Source organism: Podarcis muralis, chromosome 2 (genome assembly GCF_964188315.1).
Source record: "Podarcis muralis chromosome 2, rPodMur119.hap1.1, whole genome shotgun sequence".
Lineage (NCBI taxonomy): Eukaryota > Metazoa > Chordata > Lepidosauria > Squamata > Lacertidae > Podarcis > Podarcis muralis.
In genome coordinates, this window is record NC_135656.1 from 39,687,230 (window position 1) to 39,706,050 (window position 18,821).

The 18,821-nt window shown below is 39.0% G+C and overlaps 1 protein-coding gene across 1 annotated transcript in view; it reads left to right on the forward strand.

The window, feature by feature from the left end:
* Positions 1-18,821, forward strand: part of COX10 (cytochrome c oxidase assembly factor heme A:farnesyltransferase COX10) — a 94,213-nt gene that overhangs the window by 44,087 nt on the left and 31,305 nt on the right. Inside the window, exon 5 of the mRNA XM_028717125.2 lies at positions 13,454-13,524. Within this exon, the coding sequence (XP_028572958.1) occupies positions 13,454-13,524 (71 nt within the window). The remainder of the gene's footprint in view (positions 1-13,453; positions 13,525-18,821) is intronic.

Genomic DNA, 18,821 nt, shown 5'->3' on the forward strand with positions numbered 1-18,821 from the left:
AGATCCCCAGCAACAGGTTTGTATGCATGTGTTAACAAATGAGTCTCTCTGAAGTTGTCAGCTTGCATTTCTGACATAATGAAGATGAGAGAAAAGTGAGACCTATTTTGTTTAGTTCAGTTATCTTCATAATGACTTGGAGCAGTACAATTTACCTACTAGCTAACTTGAACAAGGGAGATTTTACACCGACTCCATTAAATCTATAGTATAGGAACTATGAAATAAAACAGAAAGCTTCTCCATTTTTTTTCTTTCAAGTATTGATTCATTGGCACCAATTTTATGTCTCTACCACTGGTCAGAGTTGCAAAGGCATTGGATGGTTGCATCTCCCACACCTTTCAGGAAGATCACCACAAGAGAAACACGAGGCATGTGCTATAGAAGGAGCAGCTGCAAGGAAATGTGAAAAAGACCATTGCTCTTATCAGTTGCCCTGGGATTGAAGTAAAGTAGACCCACAATTTATGTTTAACTTGTGCACATTCAGATAGATAGATAGATAGATAGATAGATAGATAGATAGATAGATAGATAGATAAATGGGAGCAGGTGTGTGGGGGAAAATACTTTGGTGATCTTACCCCCCATTGCATTATATGCACTATATGCAATTTTGGCTTTATGCACTAACCCCAGAACATAACCCCCATGTAAGTTGCAGGTCTACTGTTTTGTGTGGAAAAACTGTAGCCCCTGTCATTGGCCATAGGAAGAAGAGCCACTTATGTCCAAGCAAGGGGTGGAAACAGCTTGGTGTACTATTATATAAATGCCTGTTTACAATCCAGCATTATGTTCTAGCATTGCAAAACTAATTTCCCTACTCTGCCTCTTCCTTCTTCTCTCCTCTTGTGCTTCTTGATTTTTTTAGCTTATAAGCCTAATGGTATCCTAAAAGAAGTGAGCCAAATGTGGCATTAATCATAGGCTTTCTTTCAGAATTTAATAGGAAAGGGAGTGTGCAGAAATTCTACATACATTCAGTAGTAGTCTGTACAAAATAACCTTCCTAAATCATGGAAATGTTTCCTATGTTCATCTGTGTGAAGATCATTGAATCAAATTTAGTAGCAAGCACACAACAACTTTTGCTTTCATTCACTTCTGATGTCTGTGTTTCAAAGAGAAGGGTCTGATACGTTTTCTGCAAAGATTTCAAGTTAATTAAAATTTTCTGTTGGTTCCCTTTAAAGTGAAGATGAGATGCTGCTTTTAAGTTTACTCCTTGGAGAGTTTTAAAAAGGAGGATGATTAAGATGCCATGGATGATGGTGTCAGCTTTCAAGCATTGTAGTGTCTTAGATTATAAGAAACTAAACATCTTGGCTCTTGAGAAGCACAGATGCCTGATGAAGAGAATGTGAAAACGTTTAGATCTTGCTTCATGGTAGAAATGGGGGAAACCCCACTGAAAAATGCACATCATACTTTTTCAAAAGCCATCTGAATGGCTTTTGAAATGGAGGAAGGTAGTTAAAATAATATCATCCATTAAACTATGGATTGCAGATGATAGTTTCCTCAAGTTCCCATATGTTAAAAATGTGATTTGAGACCCTCCTAATGATATCAGCTATTAAATATTTTAAAGGGAAAGGGCCTACAGTCTGCTTTTATTATTATTTTTAAAAGGTAGGGATTGTTGTAAATCAAATTTATTTTTCCTGCTATGTTCTGCCTTGGAACTGTTGGACCATATTTCCGCTCTGTGCTTGCTTTGAGGTGCACTAAATATTAATAAATGCCAGTGTCACTTTACACCTTGGTTTATGTTTCAGGCTTTTTATTGGTTGAATTATAGTAATCTCTAAGGGAGTATGTAGCTTTTCATTGCCTGGTTTTCCAACAGTTAACATGTTGCTTAACAGATAAAATGGCTGCATTAATGTTCAGTAATTTAAATAGAAAAATTATATGGAAAAAAACCCTATTGTACAACATACGTTAATAGAAAGAAATCATTTTCAGTCAACCCTTCATTTCAGCCAGAGCAAGTTCATTGTCAAATTTCAGCATGTAAAAAGTATACAAGCTTTTCTACATATGTAAATTGCCTGCTGTTATTTTGGCATGCTCAGGCATGTGCAACTATAATATTCTTTAATTATCAGCTTAGCCTATGTCAGTCTATTCCATCTGAAATCTGAAATTGTTCTGTTAATAATACAGTTAACATAAAATATAAAAGTAGCAGAAAGTATCAACTCGGTGTGGATGCAATGAGAATACATTTGCATATTAATACAGTCGAGTAGTTTGTACTGATTGGTATTGAGGTTTCTAACTTCATGAGGAAATGAGCTGTGGTGATTTAATGTTCTCCATATTTTAATGACACCAAACTGATAGGAAGCTGGATGAACAATTATGGACAAGATCCTGAAGTAGAATATGTGGAAAAAGTAATTTTAGAGTGCAGTCCTGTTCATGTCTTCTCAGTAATAAGCCCCATTATTGTGTTCTTTGGGACTTACCCTCAGGCAAATGTTTATAGGATTGCAGCTTAAATCCACTTACCTTTTGAAAATAAAGTACTAATCTGACACTGGGGACATGTTTGACAAATTAAACTAAAAAAATATGAAAATTTATTCGGCATTATTGTGTTATGGTGCAGGGACTTAACTATATAGAGATGGTATCTGATAGTACTTTTGTGGGATATCTCTGACTTTCAATACGTGCTTTGTGCAGTTTTCCTCCCACAAAAGTTTTTGGAAGTTTGAACAAAAAACACACGCTTTGCTGGACTAAATATTCAGTCAAAAGGGCAATTAAAAATAAGAAGGCGGTATCATAGGGAAGTAATTTGCTTTTTTAAAAAACCAGCAGAGCCACTCTCTGATCAAGAGCTCAGCAGTCTCTTTTCCACTGCAGCTCACCCCTCAGAGTTCATTGGGAAAGATCCAATCCGGCTTCCGCGCTGGTCATGGGACCGAGATGGCTCTGGTCACCCTAACAGATGATCTCTGCAGGCAGCTGGATCGAGGCAGGTCGGGGCTGCTGACTCTTCTAGACCTGTCAGCAGCCTTCGACATGGTCGATCACGAACTCCTGGACCGATGTGGGGATCCAGGGCACAGTCCGTCAATGGCTGCGCTCGTTTCTCTCTGGTCAGGGACAGAGGGTGGCGCTTGGGGGGGGGGGAACTGTCATCAGGCCACTCCTTGGTGTGTGGAGTGCCTCAGGGTGTGATACTCTCCCCAATGCTTTTCAACATCTTTATGCGCCCCCTCGCCCAGCTTTTCCGGAGTTTTGGGTTGGGCTGCCATCAGTATGCTGATGACACCCGACTCTATCTGTTGATGGGTGGCCATCCTGACTCAGCCCCAGACACACTGATCAGATGTTTGGAAGCTGTGGCTGGATGGTTATGTGGGAGCCGGTTGAAGTTAAATCCTTCGAAGACAGAGGTCCTTTGGCTGGGTTGGGATGATATGGGATTGGGGGTGCAACTCCCATCTGTTGCGGGGGCACAATTAGTGCCAGCACCGTCCGTTAAGAGTTTGGGTGTAATCTTCGACACCTCCCTTTCCATGGAGGTGCAGATTGCATCTATAACAAAGGCGGCATTTTTTCATCTTCGCCAAGCTAAGCAGTTGGCTCCTTACCACTCTTGCCCTGACCTAGCCACTGTGATCCACGCAACAGTCACCTCCAGACTGGATTATTGTAACTCGCTGTACATGGAGCTGCCCTTGAGACTGACCCAGAAACTCCAGCAGGTGCAGAATGCCACGGCGAGACTCCTTACGGGGTCCTCGCTGTGAGATCACATTCACCCAGTGCTATACCAGCTGCACTGGCTCCTGGTGGAGTACAGGATCAGGTTTAAGGTGCTGGTTTTAACCTTTAAAGCCCGTTATTGCCTAGGACCCTTGTACCTACGGGACCACCTCTCCTGGTATGTCCCACAGAGGAACTTACAGTCTTCAAACAAAAACATCTTGGAGGACCCAGGCCACAGAGAGGTTAGGCTGGTCTCAACCAGGTAAAAAGGTAAAGGTACCCCTGCCCGTACGGGCCAGTCTTGACAGACTCTAGGGTTGTGCGCTCATTTCACTCTATAGGCCGGGAGCCAGCGCTGTCCACAGACACTTCCGGGTCACGTGGCCAGTGTGACAAGCTGCATCTGGCGAGCCAGCGCAGCACACGGAACGCCGTTTACCTTCCCGCTATAAAGCGGTCCCTATTTATCTACTTGCACTTAAGGGTGCTTTCGAACTGCTAGGTTGGCAGGCGCTGGGACCGAGCGACGGGAGCGCACCCCGCCACGGGGATTCGAACCGCCGACCTTTCGATCGGCAAGTCCTAGGCGCTGAGGCTTTAACCCACAGCGCCACCCGCGTCCCTGTGGTCTCAACCAGAGCCAGGGCTTTTTCGGCTGTGGCTCCGATCTGGTGGAACGCTCTGTCACAAGAGACTAGGGCCCTGCGGGACTTGACATCTTTCCTCAGGGCCTGCAAGGCAGAGCTGTTCCACCAGGCCTGACTCCCTCCTTTTGGCAATCTTCACAGAACTCTAGCCCAATGGTTGCCATTAATTTGATTTGAATTAATTTTATAATGAAATTATTTTAGAATGTTGTATTATTTTATTGTTGTTAGCCGCCCTGAGCCCGGCTTCGGCTGGGGAGGGCAGGATATAAATAATAATAAAAAGAAAAAAGAAGAGGGGATGAATTCTCTTTTGCTAACCTACATGACTAGGTTTCATCCACTAGTGTGAACAGGAGATACCAAGATGTAAATGCCCCAAACCCACTTTTTCCCTGATAGTTTAGAAAGTCAGCTGATGTGTAGAGAGTCATTCCTCTTACAACTTATAGCAGGAGGTCAATAAGCAATTTGCTTGGAATCACCCGACACACCTTCCCACCCTCTGTTTTTACCCTTAATTAAATAAGTTTTCGCAAACAAGGCAAAGTATTTTGCCCCCATTCTTCTAAAATTATTTTTGTCTAAGTGTGTTTCACAATAGCATTAGGAGAGGCATGAATCCCCACATTACACGTTTCCCTTGTGGAGATTTAGAACTAATTAGAATTTTCTGTTGATCCTCTTTAAAGCGAAGATAGGACTTGTATCATGAACTACCGTATTTTTCCGTTTATAAGACACCCCCATGTATAAGACGCCCCCTAATTTTTGACATTATTTTTTAGGGGGGGAGCCTAGTCTTATACACGGAAAAATATGGTACTTTAAAGTTTGTATGTAGAGACTGCCATTTTCTGTGAGCCGCTTTTACCCAGCGGTTCAACTGCAGCAAAAAATGCCATGGTGCTGAAAGGCACTCACAGAAGTAATTAGCATGACTGACTGTTGCTTCATGGTATCATGCTTCATGATATCATGGGCTGTCCCCAGAGTTCGCTAGATGACATCGCGGGAGACCGCTGCCTCAAGAGAGCGAAGAAAATTCTTAGGGACAATTCACACCCTGGCCAGCACCTCTTTAATCTCTTACATCCAGGCAGGAGATACAGAAGTATACTCAGCCACACCAACAGGTTAAAGAACAGTTTTTATCCGTGGGCTGTTGGAAAAAAATAGTGGTGCAATTGACTTCCGACAAGAACACAGAATGCGAACAAGACTGAGTGTATGGGGGGAGGGCTCGTTTAATTTCACTGCACACAGGTGGTGTAGTAACAAAGTATTATTATTATTATTATTTCAGGAAGAAGAATGAGGGTGGGACCCCCAGTATTGAAGGGGCAGCACATTTTATAATCTCTTGTGTTGATTAGATTAAGCTGCATTTCATATGTCTGTCTATCATCTATCTATATCTATCTATCATCTATCTATCTATCTATCTATCTATCTATCTATCTATCTATCTATCTACCTATCATCTGCCTTAAAATTATGCAGAGTAGGGAACTGTCTAGCTCATCAGAGTGATGGTGCAGACTTCCAACAGTTGTCCATGACACTCTTGTAACCACCCAATATTTCACTACAAATACTTACTGGAGGAAATCATGGCTTGTATCCAGTTAGACCTATTGAAATTAATGGAACTGTGTATGTAAATGAATTTAAATAGGTACGCTTTGAGTATAACTAACACTGAATAGAATCCCATGTCTTCCCAGGAACTCAGAAAAACAGAAACAGCATCTGAACTCGGTACAAGAGTAACCCCTGTGTTCTCCCTGTCCTTCCTCCCTTCCGAATGCTCCTTATTTGGTAAAATGTTGTGGATCTTTTTCTGGTTAATAGAAAACTGTTTCCCTCTGCACCAGCACACATTAATTTAATCTGTAAGTTATCCTAATTGAGACATTAATCCTTTCATCACAGTTTATATTAATGCCACAAATAGATCTAAACATGGCATAACTGTGATCTGTAGCCTTCTATCTTATTGAGCATCTGTGAGGTCATTAATTAAGTCACACATTGGGAAGGTGAGAATATAGCAAAGCTTGACATTTTTTGACAAGGGGAGAATGGAGTATTAGCAAAAATGTTTTGCCACACTTCTTTGCTGTTGCTGGAGAAACAATCATTTAAACACTGTTACAGAGTGCCAATAGGTACATTTCTTTATCTTCACATGACCTCCTATTGGACTCTGCATGGTTTAGAAAACGTATAGATATTTTATTCATGTTCAGTACAGTGGTACCTCGGGTTAAGAACTTAATTCGTTCTGGCATTCTTAACCTGAAACTGTTCTTAACCTGAGATACCACTTTAGCTAATGGGGCCTCCCACTGCCACAGTGCGATTTCTGTTCTCATCCTGAAGCAAAGTTCTTAACCCGAGGTACTATTTCTGGGTTAGCGGAGTCTGTAACCTGAAGCGTCTGTAATCCGAGGTACCACTGTATACTTCTTTTATTCATGTTCAGTATACTTCTGTGTCACTAAAAAGGCACGCTTTACCTCTAATTAATATTTATACCTTGCAGGCTTTATAATGGGGTACTGGATATGTGTCACAGGAGCTGTACAGATTTCCTTATGTGCTGGTGGAGTGAAAAGTAGTTTTAACTGTCACATACTTTCTGGGCAGTCCCTGTTTTGTTTCTGTCATGACCATTAGTTTAAAGGCCCTGTTGAATTCCAGCCATATCACTTTGACATTTCAGAGTTGTTGAAATAATCGTCAGCATGTCTGTCTTCCTTATGGCTTGATATAGATCTGATGGTTGCAAGATGCTACTGCATGGTGACAGCAGAGACGGTTAAAACAGATGAGGTCTCAGTTGATGGAATTTGCCTTTTTGGGGCAGTTCCAGTGAAGTGGTGTGACCCAGACGTTTAAGAGAGAAATAAGCCCCCCAACTGCCGTAGAACACTTGAGTTTTAAAGTGAAAAACACAGTATATGTGTACAGATGCGTTGACTTGTAAAGTCAGCCACTCTGTTGAAAGCAATTAGATAATTTGGGAAAGGAAATGGCTCCTAACTTTTCTGTTCCTTTTATTTGCATGGCGTTTTGCTTTATTTAATTTCCTGCTGCCCCGTGTAATCAAAATATACCTTATAATGAACAAAACCTAGAGGTGGAGACCAAAGCAGGGCTTGATTTGCCTCCCAGGAAAATAAATGCATATGCCTCTTTTGTGAAAGGGATTGATCTGCATCTATGTAGAGTTGTTGCAGTTTGTATTATTTATTATTGAACAGTATGTTGTAGAATTTAATTTATGTCCCTTACTGTAGGCACAAGGCCCCGCTTGTCCCTTATTTTGACATTTTAGCCTGATAAAGCAAGATGCGACAAGCACAAAGTCATAGTATGCAATGAGTTAGGTGTTACTGATCTTACTGTTGGCAAAATAGCAGGTTGTGATTCCTTGAATTTTGTAAAAGCTGAGGCCACAGTGAATATCAATATGCTTTTGGGACAGAAAATGTGTTAATTAAAGTCTGTGACTTTTTCAGTACTCCTATATGAGAGCATTTCCTTTTGAATTGACAGTATCAACACTTTTTTGTAGCTATTATCATCTTCAGAATGTGACTACGTGGCTTTGTAGCTCAAGTGAACAAGCATCTGCTATGCACAAAATTAGCAATGTGACACTGTTTTACAGAATAACATAGTGTGGTCTTGTTTTTAATTTGACACTAATTTGAAGTGGGAAATTATGAAGGGATCTGTAAGTAGCAATCCAGATTCATGGGGCAATATGTTTTTAGCTGCTTATAAGATTCCAAAAGAACAGCTTCTAATCCCATTTGTTCTGCTTCATGTTCACATCTTCAAGACAGACAGGTGCTATGTGCCCTTTCTGAAATCAAAAGATCTCCTCCCTTTACCGTACTCCCCAAAGGCTCCCAAGCCTTTCTTCTGTTAAAATTGTGTGGGATGTTTCTAGATTTACTCTGGCTCTGCTCTCTGATAGATAGAAAGAATTAACTATTAATGGTATACAGGGTCAATAGAGCTCCACCAGATTATCCTATTGTTTTTGGAACACAAGAAAATGTTGCAATGTGGAGTGTTCATGTTTTTGTTGACCATGCCATTTGCTTACTAAGTTTTGGGAGAAAGTATTGAATTGTATAAACATGACTGTGCAGATAAACATAAAATTTTCAGAGGGAAATATTATTTCAAATTACATATCTACTAGAACCTTGTGGTAAAAGGCAGGTGAGAAATAAATACTTAGATAAACCCTGTGTCTTCCTCAGTTCTCCCTCTTGTGGTTGGGTGGTGCCATTTTGACACTTCAGGTCTGAGCATAGAATGCAGAGAGAATTATTTCACTCTCTGAAAGTGAGAGGACAGAAACCTATTGAGAGTTAGTCAGTTTAAACCAAGGATTAAGGTTTTACAATTGTAGTTTTAAACTATAATTTATTATTTTGGAGATGCTCTTTTTAAACACTAAAACAAATATCCCTGTGCCTCAGTGAATAAAGATTTGGTTTTTTAGAAAAATTATTGACATCGGCATTTGTTAATTTTTAGAATAGGTTTTAATAGTAGTCCTTTCTGAATCAATATTTGTTTCAGAATTATAACAGAAAATATTCTGGTCCACAAATTTAATAATAAAAAGTGACTGGTACTTTGCCAAACTAGGATTACAAAGCAGAATTTCCAAAACGCACTGTTTCTGTTTCAGGAAGCATAAAATATCCTTAATGTTTTCTTAGTAAAGTAGGAATCAGGGCTCATGGGTACAGTTGCAAACTGGATAAATTGTCATGGGCACCACACTTATACTATAACCAAGCACACACCTTAGCCTTCGCTATTGGCCACAATAAAAGGCTTCCTTCAAGTTTAATTTCAATGGGGGCAACAGGTAAGTGGTTCCTGTGGGTGTCAGGGAAGGCTTCTCTTGGTACATATGCACCAAAAGGCACCATGTTGCTGATCCTTCCAGTAAAGCTGTTCTGTGTCCTATGTTCTTACAAACCATTTTCTCACCCAATCTGGGGTTCCAGCCTGAGTGAGTTTACATCAAGGATGGTTTTTAAAGTCTGTGAATGTTCTGGTTGCTCAATTCCTTTCTTTCAAAACTGGGAGAAAGATAATTGCAAGTGAGACGTTAAATATATTTTTTCATATCATACCCTTGCAATAGTGAATTGAGAAGCTATGCATCGACGTGAACTGAATTTGTCTTTTAATATAGAAGAGTTATTTTCTAACTTTAGTTCTTTAGATATTTGGAAAAGCGTGGTAGCCAATTGTACACAATAGTAAAAGCAAACAATGTGCCGTTTGAACAGCTTTGGTGACCTTGGGCTGTTCTGAGTAAAGTTATCAGCTTCCCTGTGAATTCACATTATCACTAGTTTATGCTGGAGTGTTCTAGGAACAGACTTTGAGGACAGTCACACCAGCTGTATCTTTGCTCTCTATGCAGTTTCACTTATATGGAAAGCACTGTCTTAGAGGGATAATGTGAAATATTGCTTGGGACAGTTGCGCAGTTTGCTCATTCATTGTTTATGTGCAAGGAAGCCAGCATGTAGTAAATGCTATGAATGCACATACTTGATCATTGATTGCAACAATCTATATGCAGTTTTCACACTTCTTTCCCTACATAGAAGTACTTTACGTAGCTCTCTCTTCCGTCTTTTGTTGCCCACACAGTCTTAATTAAGTGCCTGGCTGCCAATTGCTTAGCAGAAGTGATTAACTCTGAAATCAAAACTTTTTTTACAGAGGTAACATTCAATTATCAGGTGGGTTTTCCTGGCTTATTTTGATTCCGCAACCACCTAATACAGAAACTGGACATCTTTTTACTTCATTAGCTTATGTTAGACAATCACATCCCTATAGCAGTAACAGGCGCTGTAACCTTCCAACAGTTTGACTTCACCCAACCTCAACCGCTACCTTACACCTGGATGGTGGTAGGAAAATATTGTCCCTTTATAAAAATAAAAAATACATAGAAAACAGTTTTTTCAGGATTTTGTAAAGACATTGTTGATGTCATTTCTTGCATTAAAAACATTTAATTGTCACAAAACACTTATCAGCTGCATGCACACTTTCCATTTACATGGTTAACTATTTACCAAAAGGCAGTTCTCTGTATCAATTAGAGCAGTCATCTTCAGCCTTTTAACCTCAACCTGTAACATGCAACCCATGTATTGTTTATAATAACTCTTCCTTTTTCTCACCTTCCGTCTCTCTTTCTTCCCCTCTCTTTCTTCCTTTCTCTCTCTCTCTCTCTGTTTAATATATTCATGTATGTCTTCCTTTAGAGACTTTTTGAAGTGACTTTCAATCAAAGGAAAACAGCAAAAAATAAATAAATTGTGGTAGTAATGCTAGTGTGGTCCACTATAACTTGATCTGTGTCAGAGTCATTACTCTTCAGTTGATAATCACTAGAGGGGTTTTTTTGCCTGTTACCTAAAGCTGATTGATACTCAAACATCAATTTTGTATTTGCATGGTGAAAGTTGACATTTTCAAACTGTCTTAATGCTTTGGTAAACATAACAAGTGAAGGCCATTGCAAAGAGAACTGATGAGAAACATATGATTGTACATAACACTAAACAGGAATATGACAGTTGATCTCACACTTTGAGGACCACAGAATGTAATTACTTTGTCAATTTGATGAAAGCTATGTAAGGGGAATGATCTGCAACAGAAATCAACCACAGAGTCCTATTTTATGTGGTTTTTCTCAGCAGCATGTTTTAAATATTTATCTCTACTGATTTAAAATGTTGTGTATGGTCTCAAAATCACTGCCAAGTTATGTCACTTGGTGGTGTTCTGTTGCTGTAGATTTAACCCTGCGCCTGTCCTCCTGGTGTCTAGATTGCCAAAAATGTAGGAAAGACAATATTCTCTTTCAGCCAAATGAAGTGATGCATTCAGACTTCCTGAGGAAACGGCCTCTTGTGAGCAGCTAAAATATTTATTTATCCAGGTTTCTTCTTACTGAATTTGTTGTTTGCTAAAACAAGCAAAACTCTGCAGGCTGTAATGAGATAAACTAAAACTGAGTGTTACCCCCTGCCTGGATCTACAGATGAATGGTATTTGAGACACATTTTTAAAGGGAAATGAGATTCCCCCTCCTCTGAACATCTGGGGGGAAATGTGGAAAGTATGACAACTGGTGTCTTGCTGACATATTTGCATCAAAAGTGCTTGTGTTGACTATTTTAGATACACACACTATACGCACACACACACAAAATATTGTGAAAAGGCCTGGATGCTGATATGCATTTAATACAAATTTCCTAAATCTTTATATACTTCAAAGCTATAGGACAGCTGGTTCTTCTACCACCCTTCCCTTGTAACTTGCTCACATTTAATTATTCTTTTCTCCTCCCAATCTTTCTCTTTTCTGCTATCACCTTCACAATATGGGTGGGGAAACATGCAGTGGCTTCTGTTTTGCCCTAACCAACATAGGCAACTTCTAATTTTATGTATGTTCACCTTTTTATTCTTCCTGGGAGTTGCTTGCAAGCTATAGTTGCAAGCGATAGTTAATAAATATAAAAGATGCTTATCTCTCGCAGACTGCTATCTCAACAGCTTGACAGTGGGGTAAAAAATGCACAGAAAGACAACCTGGTTACTTAAGATGTAACCATGGAACACGTTTAGTTCTTATTTTGCAAAATCTGAGACACAAAAGGCATTTCATAAAAACAAACAGGATTCCAGCAAAGAGCAAGCTGAACCCCTGAGCAAAATATGCTGGACGTGCTGAAGCTATGCATGTCTGGGTCCGGCCAGCGCATGGATGGGTGACCATGTGGGAACCACGTGTACTCTGCCTTAAGTTCTGTGATGAAAGCAAGATGGTTTATAAATATAACTAGGAATGTGTTGAGACATTTTGAAATTCCCTCCACCCCCACTACATGTCTAGGCCCTACTTTCCCCCCACCTTGCCCACTGCCCCATGTCTGGCTGTCACAAGTTAGTGCTGTTGATGCTGCAATTCCTGCAGCCACTTGCCCTGCTGTCCCAGTTGACTCATTTAAAAAGACTGTGCATTGTTGTGCATAGGGAAAGAAGACACTTGGTGGCAGTGACTAGCTGATGTCGCTGTACTGTTTGCTGCTGTCAGCAGCTGTTGACAGCTGCGTACTGCAAAAGTAGACTCTGCCTTCTGCTGTTTGCAGGCAGCGGAGAATGCGATTCTACATCTTGCTTTAGATCCTTTCTATTACTGGAATTGGTCACAAAGTCATACTAGAAGCTCATGTAAATACTTAATTTCAGGGAAAGAGGTTGCCGTTCACTGAAGTTTGGCAATTACTGAATACGTTACTGATTACCTCTGTGTGATTTACATGTTTGAATAAATCGCCAGTCTCTGTAGTGCTGTGTCTTGCTTTATAGGGGTGGTATTGGAGGGACTCACTGTACCACAAAACTTATCCGACAGGCAGTGTTTAAAGTTCCATTGAACTGCCATGTTAAATAATTCCACATGGCTTCTTTTTTAACTGCTATCCGTGCACTCTGTTGCATGCATTTGCAGTTGTCGGAATTGATTGATTGTAGGGTGGGTCATAAGTTTCCAAAGTTGGGTGATCTTGAAAACATTTATAACATTAATCTTTAAAAGTAGGAGCATGTGATTAGCAAGGATTGTTTGTTCAGTGATTTTTTTTTTAAGAAAAGGTGGGGGACAGAAGGAAGAAGATGGTTGTTTTCATAATATACATGCATCATCAAAGTCTTGCCAAACTTGTCAAAGATAGAACTTGAAGGACCTGTTTAAATTATGTTTGTCCTACGGGTAGGGTTTTCCTCCCCTTTTTAAGGAAAAGCCAAAAGTTTTAATGTAGACTTGCTTTCAAAATCAATGTAAAAATTGCTGTTTCAGTTGTGCTTGGGAATTTTCTGAAATGAAGACCAAAGCACCTGCAAAAACAGCCTGTTCTTTAGCTCGGATGTTCTCTTGCATCCCTTAAAGTCATCTTTCTTCTTTCCCTTTCTCTCTCTTTTTTTGGCAGTTCTTTGAGGTTCCTTTTGACTCTAATATGAACAGGACAAAAAACAGACCCCTGGTGCGAGGACAAATCAGGTAAGGCTGCACACACCTGCTCTCCAAAATGAGTAATAAATCTCATTGTTCTTTTTATATATTTCCCAGCTTACTGCCCTTCCTTATGTTTAGATAAGCAAATATGTCAACTTCAGAACAAAAGACTGTGAAAGCGTTGCCGTTTTGTGCTTTGAAGATTCTGAAAGCTTACAATGCCACATGGAAAACATATTGGCTTGCCCTCTCATCATATTCAGCAAGAGCTTTTATAGATGTAGAAATTAAGAATCGCAAGATTCCAGGTGTTCCTGTGAAATATCATAGACAATTGTGAAGCATGTACCATACTTTTAGAAGCAAGTGGCTCTGCCAAGAAAATCATTATGGATCTCCCACAATAATTCTTTAAAAAGAACAACAAACATTTCTAAAGTCTTTAAAAGGTCCAAGTTAGCCTTCTATTTGATTTTCCTTTGAGAAAAGGGACGGGATGGAACTTGTGAGTTTGATACATGACAGGTCACTTGCCCACCAATACTTCCCACCTTGCCCACCTTCTACCACCACATTTCTTGCCAAGAATTCCAAAGCCTGCATTGCGGTCAGAATAACTTGCATGGACTTAAATATGTGTGTTCTTTTCTAGCTTGTTTAATCCGTTTCAGACAAAGAGGCCATGTTCCCTTGATGTAGAATTTGGATTTATTTATTTATTTAAAATGAATGTTAATTTAAATCCATGATTTAACAGCTTTCCATCTAAATTGAAGGTCAGACATTAAAAATGATAAATTATTATGTTCATTTTTAAAATTACATTACAAAATAACATGCACACAAAAAAAGAAAACTAAGTAGAAAGACGTTCTGGAGAAATAAATTTGTTGTAGTCTATCAGTGCCAGCACTTCCTGTCATGCAGCATACTTTAGTTCCAGTATCTGACAAAGGAACCTCACTGCTCTGCAATATTTAGTTTAAGCTCATTATTTCTATCAGCTTATACATTAAGACAACATTCAAGTTGTACATAAATAATACATCATTATTTAAGTTAACTACAGAATATACTACAAGTGCAGATAATATTGTTGGGATGCAGTTTAGTAGCATTTTTAGCTACTTTTACTGTATTTCTTTGATGAAAGTCCTCTCCTGCCCTCACCGTGCTTACTAGGCAGTTTTTAGAATTGCTAGTTCTGCTGGTTCTGCAACAGGATGGTAGCACAATAAGCATAGTTTTATTTTTAAAAATTATATTTGTAAACCACTTAGAAAAAGTATAGAAATTATTAAATAATAACCGCTATGTTAAGTGTTGTGCAGTACAGCAGCAGTAACTAAGGGCAAATACCTTGTCTGTTTATGAGGAAAATTCAAGAATATTGAGAAGACTTCAAAAGTTATAAAAACGTTGCATTCAAAGGCTTATTGGAAAATGGGAATTGGCCTTATTAAAACATGGGTGAATCTCTTTCATGGCAGGCATGTTTTAAACTCAGATCAAATTCTATATATAATTTTGTAAGACAAGTTATGTCATTTTTAACAGCATCGCTTAATTTGTCACTGTGAACTCCCTACAGAAAATCTGTAGTTCCCAGCATGGACACAGTAAAAAAAAACCCTACAGGTGTTTTTCCCCATCTATGTCTTATAGATGAAACATATATCATATAAAAACTACAATTCCCATATTGTGAATTGCAGATTCTACTAAGAGAGTTCACACTGACAAAGAAGGTCCATTCGCAAAAGGTTTTGCACCAAATACTGTTAATACAGAGTTGCGGGGGGGAGGGATCAGCCACAGCATGTTTTTAAAGGAAGCTACCACAGAATCACAATCAAACAGATTAGAACCGTTGTGGAAAAACAGGACATCCTTGGGAAGATCCATTATCCCAGAGTGTCTAAGGGCATGTCAGTCATTTTAACAACTTGGCTTGTCTCACAAACAGGAGCCAAAGCAGCCTAATATGACAACAGCTAGAAGTGCTTGGGAAAATGCCCCTTCTGGCACCTTCTGGAACAGGGTTGTGCCCTACATTCTCTCCATATCCTAATACCACCACTTATCACACTTAGTGATGGAGCTCCTTTGTATATTTTTTGTTTGTTTGTTTCACTGTAATGTCTAACCTTTGTTTTTTCTGAAAATAATTAGATGGTTGGGTTTGCTATTTTTGATTAGACCTAGGAAAAAACACACTAAACATTATATATATATGAAATGCCCATTCTTTCATTCTGTATAAATCGTTATCAGTTTGTATTTCTTAGTTTTTCCCCTTTATGACAAATCATAAAGCAGGAATCAAACTTCTTATGATGTTTTACAAGAAGAATTCTGAAACATGTGTCACCTTTTGTGCATGCTTTCTGCTCCATGTATATATACAAATAAAAGGCAGTATCCCATGGGGCTCCTGTTTGAACAGAAACTTAAAGCAACCTTGATTTCTGTTTGTATATCTGTTCAGTTTTTTGTATAGGATTGGATTCCAACTTAACGAAGGTTGGGGAGCACTACACCTTATTTGCAAACTTGAAGCTAAAGCCCGTATTCATAAACTATTCAACAAACAATTTTCAGATAGCATTTCCATGATTTGTGCCAAGGATTATTTATAACAAAATTATGTTTTCCCTTAGGCATCTGTGAACAGTTGGTCCGATTTATTTCTGTGTTTTATCCATCATCTTTGGAGGATTGAAAAAAAGTGATGGATGAAATTACATGAAAATTGAAACAAAATAGTAAAGCAAGCCCTGGGGGTAAACTCACTCTCATTGTAAATAGAGTACTTTGGTAAACTTGTTCTGATTTGTTCTGTAAGATGGTGCTAATTACAGATTTCTAAGTTCAGTTAATTTTATTTTAAAAACATCATGGGGAATATTCTAATGAGAACATCTGTTGAGCACACAGTGAGCCAAAAACTAGGCTGAGCCAAAATTCAATTGAATGGAGGTGTCTTGAATTTGCTTAGGTCAGTGTGTGTGTAAACTTTAAACTCCTCCTCCTTTCTCACCCCCAAGTAAAATTAAAGCTTTTCTCCCACATCTGTGCTGTCTTCAGAGCAGCACCGTACTTTACGTGAAAAACCTGTTCGATATATACGACAGTGTTTCCCACAAAAAATACTAGAGGGCATAAAGGGTACAGCAGTCCCATGTTCGGCCAGAGTGATATGAACACAAGTATTTAAGTGCACATCTGTTTGTCCACAGTTCACCTACTTGCTGTGGGAAACATTGGTATGTACATAGGATTGGGTTTTCCATATAAAAAAAATTATCAGCGTTTTTGTATCCTAAACGCTATTTGACTATGTTTATCACCAGCACAGAGAAGGAACAAACGACCATTTAGATTAAATAATCAGAGACACAAGTTTCCAAAGGCATACATTTAAGTCATGGCAATTTCATTTGGTCAGAACCATATTCACCAAACTTGAAACTTTATTATACTCTCTTCTCTGCCCTTTGTGGTCATTGTGGGGACTCCAAGGCAATCACTCATCGATCTATCTATCCAACTGTCAACAGCTAATTTAATGTTCTTTAAAGTGTCACTTAACCTTGAATGATGTTGGCCTAAGTCCTTATAGACTTCAAGCTAGACGTCAACTGGCATTATTTCTTCAGCTGGCCAAAACAACGCACTTTGAGAGCTGCAATCTTCTGCTACGTATTTTCCCAGGGTTCAAACTTTTCTAGTTAAACTGAATGTTAATCAAAACAGCAGAAAAATGGGCAAATTGTATTTAAAAGGCTGGTGTCTTGCACCATTCCAAAAATATTTGGGGCATGTAAAAAGAGTTCTGGAGCATCTTCAAAAGTGTTCTTGTTTTGATGATACATTTGACTCTTATCAAATTTAATTTTTGGTCTATTCTATTCTCATCATCTTAATTTAACCCATTGGTGCAATAAATCTTGAAGTCACCTACTCACAGAGGAAATGCTCTTTTACACAAATTTTACACAGGCTACTTAACAGCAAAAGCCATTGCCAGCAAAGCTGGTAACTAAAAATCATGGATGTACAGAAGATCTGCAGCTGACTTCTTATATATCTTTTGATTCTATCTTCAAATCAGCAAACAATGGGCCCTTTGCCGTGGGCTCACTTCCTCCAGATGTTCATCTTTATTCATCCCCTTTAGAGATTTCTGGATACCTTTTTATTAAGAAAAAAACAACCCTCCAGTTTTAGGGAACTCCCTTTTAGGTATTTTTCCTTCCTTTCACTTTGCTTTGGTTGTATTTCTATAGGATTTTATTGATACATGTAAAGGGTCTTGTGCTCATATGTACTTTATCTGAGCAAAGCCAATCCAAATAAGCTATATCAACCCAAAGATTGAAATAGCCCAGTCTACATTTCTCTGTTGTGACAGTTTTCAATGTCTTCAAGCTAGATATTCCTTCCTCCTCACAAAACTTCAGTTCTCTTTCAGTGTGAATGATTCTGAAATCAGCTATAGCCTGTTTATATAGCCAAATGTCCAGGCAGCACTCTGCCATTTGGGTGTTTTTACTTACGCTCCAAATCTAGCCCTGCTGTGTATGGGTTCCAACTAACAAAGTCATTGTGGGAGCAGAATAACATCGGCTTACACAAGATAACTTCCCCGAGCATTAACAAAAGCAGGAAGGTGGGAACACACAACACTGCTTCTAGCTGCCAGTTTTTAAATGATTCTTTAATTTAGAGTGTTTGTTTTGACCTTACGAAGCCCTATGCAGCCCATGACCCTACTACCTAAAGGGCCACCTCTTCCCATATGAAAGACAGACACAGGCCTTCTCTATAGTAACTCCCTTCTCTAGAAAACTCTCCATGATAAAAGAAAGGCATGCCTGGCACCAACTTCACTCTAATTATGCAGTAGATAAAAATGTTTTTATTCATTCCAGTCGTTCCGGACAGCTTTATGATACTGATGCTGCAGTTCTTCAATCCGGGCTTTACTGTGTGTTTTTATAAATGTTACTGCACTGAGATTGCTCATTGTTTTAACATGTTTTATTGTATGGGAGAGAGAATATCACTTTGAGACTTTTTAGTATTATGCGATTTTAAAAAAGAATCACTACTAAGGCCCTGCCCCACACAAGGAAATGAGGAATGAGAGGGTGGACAGCAAAGCAAGGTCAAGTAAAAATTAAGAGATTTAAAAACTATTAAGCAGTTTATAAATGCTTTTAAATAAAGAAAGTTCTTAAAGTTACAGTTCTTAAAACAGTTTTACAAGGTCTGCCTCTGCAGATTCTGACTGTATTGAATAGCAGCAACTTCATGGTGGTGGGGGCAGTTCTGCCAGT